Raw genomic sequence first — 11,534 nt, 5'->3', positions numbered from 1 at the left:
CCTTATGGAAATGGCATTTATATCTGAATACATGATGGCTGACACGACTTTTCGCATTTCTAAATGCAAGATGGCGGGCACGATTTCTCAAATAATGGCAAGTTGGGTATCGTTTTCGAGGTATTTGGGGGTGCTCATTAAAAACAAAAAAGTGAAAGTAACGTTTCTTCGTCAGAATCCATCGTGTAACTGAGTCGAAAGATAAGACATCACTAAAAATTTGGTCGCATTTCAGCAGCGCGACAGTCGCGCGACCGCCGCGCGGTTGCAGCGCGACCGCCGCGCGGCTGCAGCGCTGCTGCAGCGCAGCTAACAGCGGCTCATTTGAACGCACCCTTAATCATAACAAAACTAGTGGAGCTATTTCACAAAAAATGTCAAATAATAAATAATGATGACCATACTTTCGCATTGTCATTTAAATTCCTACAATTTAAACACGAACCACCTGCGAATGTCTATGTAATTACGTAACTGCTTAGAAAATAAAGCTAAATCATAGTTATATTGGAAAATGGTTATTTGTTATCATAATATAACCCATTGTTTCCGAAAGATATCATGAACAGTCAGCCATTTTGATATATCAATAATAATTAATAAAAGATCAACGAACTTTGGAAGTTGGAACAGTTTGAAATGAGAGCTGCTATTGGACACTACGAAATGCGTTCGATTTTTGAAATTTTATTTCTGTCACTTGTGATTGGGTTGTGTGCTGCCAGTTATCATGAACAATATAGAGGTAAAGTGTAAAGAATTTTTATGTTTTTTTTAAGTATAAGTGTGAATAAGGTAAGTGATTTAGCTGCCTACATTATGGAAAGTTTATTTTGTCGTTATCATTAGACGTAAACCATAGATCTAATAGGTTTAGCTTTCACCAAGGAGCCTACCACAACCTCTTAAAATATTACTTTAACCTTACATTGACTTTTCGTACCATAAAGCGCTTAACGTAAGCTTATTTGTAATGTTAAAACTATGATGTTTTATTGGCAGGTTTGGGACTATTCATTCACTCAGTTGATGCGCTCTCATTCACGCGACTTTAACATTAAAGTAATATTGCTTTTATGTCAAATTTAGCAACGTTAAAATAGTTACACGGATACAATGGAAACAATATTATTTTAAGTTTTATTGTCTAAAGATTTCTAATGATTAATAGTTAAATTGAACTTATTTATTTACATGTACCTCTTCAATATTTTGTTTATTTTTTATTTAATAGCACATAGAAAATAATTTCTCGTTAAATAAAAACACGCGATATATATTTCGTAAAATTATGACAACGCCATCTATATGCTCCTTGACGAAACTAACAGTTGACAGTAGACTATAATTCCGAATTCACAACGTGACTATCAAGACTCAACTTGTTTTGTTTATTTTCTTTTTTCTGAAAACAACGTAATTTTAATAGATTTGATTACTACATATTTTCTGTTTTTAACATTCAAAATTCTCCCAATGTAAATAACATTAAGTACTTAAACATTATACTACGACGAGACGATTCGGAACATCAAAAAAGAAAGAGATGGCATTATATAGTTCACATATCGTTATCTCTTTCCTATTTTTAGTAAGGAATAGACAATATTGCGAAATCATTCGTGTTTTCAATCACTTTTGCAATAATACCCTTAGAGGTAAACTATTTTCTTTAAATTCAAATGGGACCTTACTCCGACTTTCCGAGGTGTATCCGTGCCGATAAGGGACCACCTTGAGCTACTTGGTCTGGACTTATCATCCAACCTCAACTTTGGGCGATACATCGAGTGCTTGGCAAAAACTGCTGCCAGAAAACTAGGCATACTTTTCAAGGTCAGGCGGTACTTCACACCTGAACAGCTTTTAAATCTGTATAAAGCACAAGTTCGATCCTGTATGGAGTACTGCTGCCACCTTTGGGATGGCTCTGCCCAATACCAGTTAGCTGCCTTGGACTCGGTGGAGCGTAAAGCAAAGAGACTTATTAACAATAATCCTCTTGTGGAGTCGAAGCTCCAAAATCTCGATCATCGCAGAAAAGTAGCCTGCTTGTCGGTTTTCTATCGGATACATTTCGGGGAGAGTGCGCAGGAACTTTTCAATTTGGTTCCGCCCTCACCGTTCCTCCTTCGGTCGACTAGAAGGTCCGGAGCACTCCATTCTTATGTCGTTGATATTCCACCTATTCGCACTAAGCGCTTTGCCTCCTCCTTTCTGATGCGTACGGCAAAGGAATGGAATGCTCTACCGGCTGTATTTCCCGAAAAGTACAATTTGGGGCTATTCAAGGCTAGAGTGAATAGGCATTTTTTAGGCAAACGCGTCCCATCGTCGGTCACATCGTCGCTTAACATCAGGTGAGATTGTGGCCAAGCGTGTGTCTATTATATATATAAAAAAAAAGACCACTTCTGAGGTATCTTCTTTCCAACAAAAAAAGAATCATCAAAATCGGTTCAGAAATTAGTTATCGTGTAACATACGTACAAAACATGAGTCGAATTGAGAACCTCCTCCTTTTTTCGAAGTCGGTTAAAAAAAATGAACCACAGTATTCATACAGCGATCACCCTGAGGGCACGGCTATGATAGAGCCACGCTTTTGTTGAACTTTTATTACTGGTATAGAAGACGCCAACGGTTTCGTCTTCAGTGTAAAAGAAGGTATTGGGTTCATCAATGGGTTCATCTATAAATCAAGAAACAGCGCAACGCATTTACGAAATTTTTTTCAATTACTTTTAGATGTCCATAAATAGTTTTGACAATTCGTTCAAACGTTTGGAGAATTCGAGTTTACCAAAAACAAATATGGTTCGGTTCGGTAGCTATTCTCTAAAAAAACATCGCGCCATGTGTAAGAGATTTTTTTTATAATGTCAAGTGACGCGATTAACAAGGCGTACGCCTGGTGTTAAGCTACAGGACTGTCTATAACAGTTGCAGTGCCACTCAGAGCTTTACATCGCAAAGATCTAAGAAGCACTGCTACTGCGCCTGTCACCCTGAGACATAAATTGACAAGGTCCATGTACCTATAATTTCACCAACACCTTTACTCTTCAAAACCAAAATGCAGAAATAGGTAAGGTGGCAGTACATACTTTCCTGGACGAGCTCTTTCACAAGGAGCTCTACTAAAATAATATTTTTATAAAAAAATAACCGACTATTTTCTTGAAATTTAAATGGGACGCCGCGCTAGCCAGTCGCCATCGCGCGCTTGTCGACGTTCGGATCTGTGTTAAAATTTCTCCGCCTGGTCTCATTTAATTATTTTTAGGCAAATTGCTAATGCATGCAAATTGTTAAGCCAGAGTTGCGGGCTACGCCTAAACGTTTGTTGTTTCCAGTGGCCTTGTTAGTACCTATACTTTAATTATTAATACAAAGATCGAACACTCAGAAAAAACACTCAGAAAAAATTCCTTCGATCCGGTCGGATTCGAACCGACGTCTTCTTGCATACCGTGCCAGACGCTATACTAACTAAGCCACGGAACGAACCAACGGACCTCACGAATTTCTCTATGTGCTTGCGCATGTCTTTGTACTTGGTCTTTCAACGACTTTTTAGTCATAGCGCCATCTATGAGAAATCTATTACAGATTTATCACCCAGTTAGTACCTTTACAGCTACCAGTCCTGGCGAGAGATGTCGTATACTTTGTTAATGATATTTTTTGTTTTTTTTTTATTTATTTATTTAGTTCAGGCTACATGACCTATATAATACATACCTCAATGACTAACATACATACAATATAATAAAACACCATTTTTAACTAATCTACAGGAATTGCACTGGTGTATATTACTTCCTTAATGAAGGTCGACAGATGTTCGGTCGGTACTCTCACTATAATTTGGTTTTATGATAGATGTACTCCACTAGCTGCTCAGACTTCATGGAGTAATGCAGTCGCGACAGGTACAGCAGCGTCATCGGAATGGCCGGACGCAGCAGGACGTTCGGTCCTGTCGGTGCTGTGCCACACTGGTTACGGCTGGTGGGCTTATGCTTCTTTTTCTCCACTTTTGTGACGCCGTCCTCGTCGCACCGGTCCATCTGCCTCTGTGGTTTTGCAACTTCAGAAACAGGCACACGGAGATTACTTTTCTCTTAGCGGATTGATAATAATGTTATGTCTGTTTTCAGTACCCCATTCGTGTTCAGAGAAATGGGAGTCCTATATATACAACGATAAGGAGTATTTGATACAGAATTTACCTGTAACTTGGGAAAATGCTAAGATACTCTGTAGGTGAGTTTTACAATTTCCATGTAACAATAATACAAGAGAAGTGCTAAGCGCAATACAAGACATCTGATTTCAAGACTACCCTATCGGTTCGATTCCAATTTGTATCAGCATGCTGTAGCAAGAAGCAGTCTTAAGTTATTTGTCCATGCAATTTCCAAATATTGCGTAATAGAAATATCTATTCGTGCGGGTTCTCCCCGATATATAATTCATTCTGAATTCGTAAAAATGTTTCTGGGTGGAGATGACCTCGGGGAGACCCGTTAAGGAACCATTTTTTTTGTATATATTTTATCTAAGCATAAAATAGCAAGTTCACTGTTGATAGAAGTTAAGTTAAATTTAACTGCCTCTGTGGCCGAACGGTTACCATCCTGGTCTGCCACGCAGAGGTCGAAATCCGATGCCGGGAGAAATATTTGTATGGCCTACATTTATTTCTCTCGTGAGTTTGAGTGTAATTTGTGGTAGTCTATAAGTGTGTCCTTGACACAGGGTTTACCTAGTGCGGGACTTATGAATGAGTGCTTTATTATTATTCAGAGACCGGTAAGTAAAGGATTGCCGGATGAGTATGAGTTAGTAATAGATTCAGACGTTACTTTGCGGAAGTCCATGTTAATAAAAATGGAAGTAAATTAATTTGCTAATCCGTGAAGAGAGGCGAAACACTTGACGGCTAGTTGTTGTTTATTTTAATAATTTGAGTAGGATGGGAAAACATAATATACAAGATAAGCAATTTTTATATTGTAACAAAATCACATAACAGGCAACAACTCATATTAGTTCCGTCACGCACCGCTAGACGGCATTGGCGTCGAAATAGCAAATTCTGCATCGCGGTGGCGGAATGACTACCTACTGACGGCGATGCAAACATGAATGTAATCCAACTTACTACGCATCTAGCTCTGCTTCCTTGTTTGGAACTCCGCTTTAGATTGTTACCGTTGAACCTACTGCACTGTGCTACGCTTCTAGCGCTGCCTCCCTTTTGGAACTGCGCTTTAGAACGTAACACGTAGTTGTTGCACCCTGAGCCGCTTCCTAATTGGAACGTGCGTACGGGTCCTCGACTACGTGCCGATTAGGGGGAGTCCTTTCCCACTATAACACCGACGTTGTACATGCTGTATATGTTGTGAAATAAAGCCACCATATTGGAAAAACCTGATTTCCCTCTGTCACCCCAATAAAAACATACTACAGTATGAGTTATTACACGAGTCAGGCAATGCTCGTTTTCGCCGAGGTATATGTAGTGCTTTTCTCAAACACTAAGCTTTTTTTGTTGCAGAGGGTATCACAATGGCAGCTTAGCTATTGTAGATACGAAAGAGAGATCTGAGTTCCTCGCCGAAGCACTTTCGGAATCGCAGTTTGGTAAGCATTGGAGTTTTTGCTTGGCAGTTGTCTATCTGTACACAATCCGCCTGAGTATGTATGTACACAGGACGTTCACAAGAGTGTCACTACATTTCTTAATGCCATAGCCCTTATATTGTTAAATATAAAATGTTCAATATACGTATTTGATACTAGCATAACCGTTAGAAAAAGTTACATTTCTTGATACAAAATACAAAAAAATCTATAACGCAAACTTTTCCTGATGCAATATACTCGTAATATAGAACGAATTATCACCCCTAAATCACCCGTCTTTTAACCCTGACACGCTTAAAAGACTTATAGGACTAAAACGACTAAAACGATTGGCGCCTCATAGCCTCGGGAGTCGCGAGTCATGAGTCATATGGCGTGATTTTATTTCTACCCACAAGGTATTTATTTTACGATTTTTATTGTAAGTAAATAAATGCGATTATTTACTACATACTACGTACGTTATTTTTATTTATAAACTTCGGGTTTAATAAGACATAAAATAGGTATAAGTCCTTTGCAAACAACTCGAGTCGTTTAAGTCTTTCAAGTCGTTCTAGTCGTTAAAGTCTTTTTAGTCTATTAGTATAACGACTGAGTCTTATTAATGAAAACTCGAACCCCCAGTCTTAATTTTAGAGTCGCGTCGTGTAAAAAGTAGTCGAGTCTCTTTCATCACTATTCGCAGTCGAAATGTCGGATGACGAAGTCGTGATTCTATGTTTTTACTCAACTATATGGTTTACACCAAATGAAGAAAACTATATTGGATTTCATAGTTGTACAAAAGCGGAAACTGGTGGTTTACTATGCCATCATTGATTGCTTAACAGCAACGTTTTGTTATTAAACATTCTATGGGGGAGAGGGGTGGTTTAGGGGGTGGGTCAGGGGTTGGGTCGGGGGTGGGTTCGGGGGTTTGAGTGGGTGGGTGAGCGGGTGAGTGGGTGGGTGAGCGGGTGTGTGGGTGGGTTGGGTTAGGGGGTGGGTCATTCACCCCTGACCGCCCTCAACCGGCCCCCAACCGACCCCCAAACGACCCCCCAAACGGCCACCCAACCGGCTCCCCACTACTCCGAGTACTCCGACCGATCCGTATCAGTTCAGGGGGTCTACTCTCGATCTCCGTCCGACATCCGTCCGAAACAATTACTGACAAAAATTAAAAGATAAGTATCCAGTATGAAGCTCCATTCGCATCACGCGTCTTTTCATTTGGTCAAGTATTGCTTATTTGGCAGTAATTGTTTCAGACGGATGTCGGACAGAGATCGAAAGTAGACCCCCTGAACTGATACGGATCGGTCGGAGTACGCAAACGTTCTAAGTCGGCAGTAATGGGTCGACATGCTCACATCGAATGTTACATAACAACAAAATTTCGGCCAGTCGCCACCTTTATATATATCTACTAAACCTTTGTTTTTTTGTCTTCAGCCTTAGAATCCCTGTGGGTAGGTGCTCGACGAGGTTCCGCAGAAGACCCAGCAGGGTACCGCTGGAGCCATGGAGTAGAGCTACGCAGGACTGCACTGGATGTCTTGCAGGAGAAGGAAGTCGGAAAGCACTTCCCCGCAGTGCGTACAATTACTACCAGCAAAGGCGACGCTTTAACACATTTAGGTTCAACTAGGGCAGCGAATTCGGAACGTTGGTGATGCATTTAGCGCGGCGTTTTGAGTTGGATACATGGATTTGTGGTGTACACGCAAACATTGTTGCGAATTTGTGGCTTTATACACTAGGTATCGCAGAACGGATTAGGCCCTGTAGTCTCGTTCTCCTTCCGACACCCGTCCAAAACAATGAGTATTGTAAAGTATCAGGATTAGAAGGCGGTATTAAACCGTAAGTCACATCAAAACACAGTTTCTTGCTATATTTTCAATCAAAGTTATGCTATGTTATCTTTTATATACAGTTAAACAAATTACAATGTGCTGAGTAATAACTACATTATCTTATTATTAATTCATAATTAATTTATTTGGGAAAACAAGGGTTATAGAAGTTAAGAGGGAGCAGAGGAAAAATTCCTAATCTTCGATTTTATTTTAGAGGGGTATATCCACTTTAAAGTTAAAAATAAAATATTGTATGTAACTACACGATATATTCAAGCATAGACATTAATCAGAAACATAAAACAATAAAGTTTCCTCGATAGATAAAAATCACGAAATGACCTGTAATTTTCACATTTTTTCGATTCATCCTCGAAATGCTACAGGTTATTAGGACAAAAATTAGATAATTAATTATATTTATGCATAATCGACAACTGTCACTACGGATTTTTTTTTAATTCCTTTAGTTTTAGAGTTATTCCGCTAAAACAAATTTGGTACTTTTAATGCGCAAAATTCAACATCTCCTGTCGCATGTCACGCGAACTTCAGGCATATATTTGTTTCACAAATTTGGGCGGAGCCAACGTCAAAACTTTTTTGGCATGCTCCCTCTTAACATATACACCATGCACAATTATTCAGTACATCACTTGTGGTTTTACCTTAATCTTATGCTTACACATCCTATATTCACTTTTTTTTATGTCGCTCATAATCATTATTTATGTACATTTTATAGCATTTATATTAAGAAATTATTAGCTTTTAAGCGTCAGCTAGATTTAAACACATTCGAAAATACAAGAAGCCGTTGGAATAACACTTAACTTACTTCCAGCCATCGAGTATATAACCAGAAATAGAGACGAAATAAGGGCCATATATTCCTGGTAACACATAAGCGATACAGCTCTTATAAATATCAACTCTCGTTTGCACTGAAATATAGACAGGCCAACCACTGACCTGTGTGTACGACTCCGTATATTCCAAAAAATACTCTGTATTTTGTAATAAAGATAAAATCTCTAACAATGGCGTGCTGTTCCACTCGATGGTGTGGGGGAATAGCAGCAACAGCAAAACATCTAATTACAAAACAAACGGAATCGAATTTCATCGGTAATTAAATATTAAATGTGTAATTTCTCAACTATCGTCCATTATAGCAAAGTTCAAGTTAACTGGTCGATTTGAAGTGAAACAGTTGACGAAATCCGTCAATTGTTTCGAATTCGGGCTGGCCATTCGGAGCGCAGTTGTCACCGTAATGATATGGCAGAATAGTTTTCAAACAAATTAAATGACATTTCGTCTCTATTTCTGGTTATATACTCGATGGTTCCAGCAGAGCGACTGCTCAAATTCGTTGCCAACCGTCAAAAAAGCCCCCGCCAATCGTGTATCAGCTTTTATATATTCGTGCACAAACAACTCAACAAGTCGTTGGCGCGTCGTGTTTTCCTTATACACACGTGGTGTTTTACTTACTAATTATTGTATATTTGCAGGTTAATTATGACATTGATTACCAAATCATCACTTAAATTACGCAACTATCTAACATTACTGTCAAATAAATAATACTCGACCAAATTGAAAGATGCATTATGCGAATGAAGCTTCTTACTCGACAATTTGACATTAGTAATTTCGGACGAGTGCCTGACAGAGAACGAGAGTAGACACATTTTTGCAACTATTGTGTACGCGAGCAGTTTTAAATTCGTATTTTTTTTTAATGTTTATTTTTATTCTTTTTTTCTTTCTCCCTCTATTTAAAACCTTGTCATCAAAAACCTCACCAAAATAGAGGGAGAAAAGGAAAGAAATTGAAAGTCCTTTAGGATCTTAAGGACAGTATTTTATCCACCTATTTCACATGACAACAGAATAAAAACAGGCACACATAGCATAATGGATTTTAATTGTGTAGCGGACAAAACTAGATACGAACCTCCCTCCTGAAAAGTTGCCATTTTGCAATTGTGACCTTATTACACCTTCTTCTGCTTGATGTGCTATCTCTGACCGGAGTTCGGCTCTCATTATAGCTTCTTGAGTCCGTGAAGTAGCGGCTCGAATCAATTCTATGGTACTCATGGTTAACCAGCACTTAGGTTTTGGAGCCATAATGGTTTTTCTACGGCCACATTTTCTGTGGCCCCCTATTCGAATGAGTTGCAGTAAAGTATTTTTCACTCCTCATGACGCATGTCCTTATTACCTAGGCAAGAATTCCATACGGAATAGGGGTATGACAATAACAGGGGGGAAATGGAGGAATAAAGTCTTCGCACAGATTCAGGCTTTGTTTGTTTAACTTTATTGTCTTCATTTGTAGTGGCTAAACCGGACACATGTTCCGGTACCAGACGAGGGAGCAGACTGCGTAGCACTGGAGAGAGTTTTCCACGACAAACCAGTATTTGTCGACTTGCCGTGCAGTCTGGAAAGGCCCTTTGCTTGTGAAAGAGGTACAATGAGAGGTTGCAATGATCACAATACCCAATACTATATTTCTTCATCAAAATTTCCATCTGTTCTTTTTCGTATATCAGATTTCTTTATTAAAAACTTCCATGGCCTTATAAATAGAACAAAACTTTATCAACCTTTATGGCAACCCTAACAGATGCACAAGTGGACCAGAAGGTATCGGAGCTAAAGACTGTGCGTTGCAGAACTGGTTTATATCACGTCTATGATGGCAGAATGGACTGGCACCAAGCAGCTGCGTACTGCGTTTTGAGGAAGATGACGTAAGTCGCTTCGTATTATCATGCAGTACTGCAAATACGGAATACATAATCTCAGTACAGAGTACTAAAAACAACAACCTCAAAAGTACGTGGAATTACGTCTATTTGCTAAGTTTTATTGAAATATCCCCTAGTTCGCCTAACATACAGTCGAATTGAGCACCTCCTCCTTTTTTGAAGTCGGTTAAAAACAGAGTACCCCCAGGTATTTAGTACCTATTGGTAAATCAGATGTCGCAACGAATACCAATAGCTATTTTTGTAACTAATTTGTTTTACATTGACAAGCTGTAATATATCAAGGCTACTCTAATTTCTAGTGATAACTGACAAATCAACTAGATGGCGCTTATTGCACAGGTTTTTATGGATAGGTATTCTTATAATTTATTTAGCTATCTTACCCATATTAGGAAGCGGTAATTTATAAATTGGTTTGTAACACACATGCCATCTATTTATCACGAATTACATGAGACAATAAATTATGTATATGTGTGTGTGTTTTTTTTATACTATCAAGTGACGGGACGCCTGTCCATAACAGGTGCAGTGCCACTCGGAGATTTAAATCGCATAGGTCTAACGGGCACTACCACTGCGCCCGTCACCCTGAGACATAAGTTGACAAGTCCCATGTGCCTGGAATTTCACCAGCACCTTTATCCTTCAATACCAAAACACAGTAATGCTGACATTGCTGCTTGGCGATATTAGCGACTAGTTTTGTTTGCAGAATCTTTATTTATGCTTACGCTTCTCGTTACATAGATTCCTAGATTTTAATTAAGTTTTTATTGAATTAATATTTAATTATTTTTTACGAAATTTCTCCACTAGTTTGTTTTAATTATTAATACAAAGATTCAATAAAAATTTAATTAAAAGTAAAGGTATCTAACTGGGTAACGAAATACTTTCATAGATTTCGCATAGATGGCGCTACGGCTAAAAAGTCGTTGAAAACCAAATACAACGATCCAACAAGAAGCACGTAGAAAAATTCGTGAGATCCGCTAGTTCGTTCCGTGGCTTAGTTGGCATAGCGTCTGGCACGGACGTCGGTTCGAATCCGGTCGGATTGAAGGATGTTTTTCTAAGTGTTCGATATTTGTGTTAATATTCATAGATTTTGTCAAATTTCAGACTCGCAAACATCGCCACTATGAGATGTCTCCGGAAATTAGGAATGACCATGCTGAAATCTAGACCGAGTAAGTACATTATTGCACAGACCGGGAAGTAAAGGACTGCAGACGAGTAT

The 11,534-nt window shown here is 38.8% G+C and overlaps 1 protein-coding gene across 1 annotated transcript; it reads left to right on the top strand.

Annotated features, from left to right (window-relative positions):
* The first annotated feature begins 4,129 nt into the window (after positions 1-4,129).
* On the top strand, positions 4,130-11,516 carry LOC113239304 (macrophage mannose receptor 1-like). The gene is made up of 6 exons (XM_026476222.1): positions 4,130-4,269; positions 5,570-5,655; positions 7,096-7,235; positions 9,853-9,985; positions 10,144-10,270; positions 11,417-11,516. Exons 1-6 carry the CDS (start codon positions 4,145-4,147, stop codon positions 11,514-11,516), a joined length of 711 nt encoding a protein of 236 aa, XP_026332007.1. The 5' UTR covers positions 4,130-4,144.
* The last annotated feature ends 18 nt before the right edge of the window (positions 11,517-11,534 follow it).

Source organism: Hyposmocoma kahamanoa, unplaced genomic scaffold (genome assembly GCF_003589595.1).
Source record: "Hyposmocoma kahamanoa isolate Upper Pololo Valley unplaced genomic scaffold, ASM358959v1 99848, whole genome shotgun sequence".
NCBI lineage: Eukaryota > Metazoa > Arthropoda > Insecta > Lepidoptera > Cosmopterigidae > Hyposmocoma > Hyposmocoma kahamanoa.
This window is presented reverse-complemented; position numbering and strand designations above follow the sequence as displayed.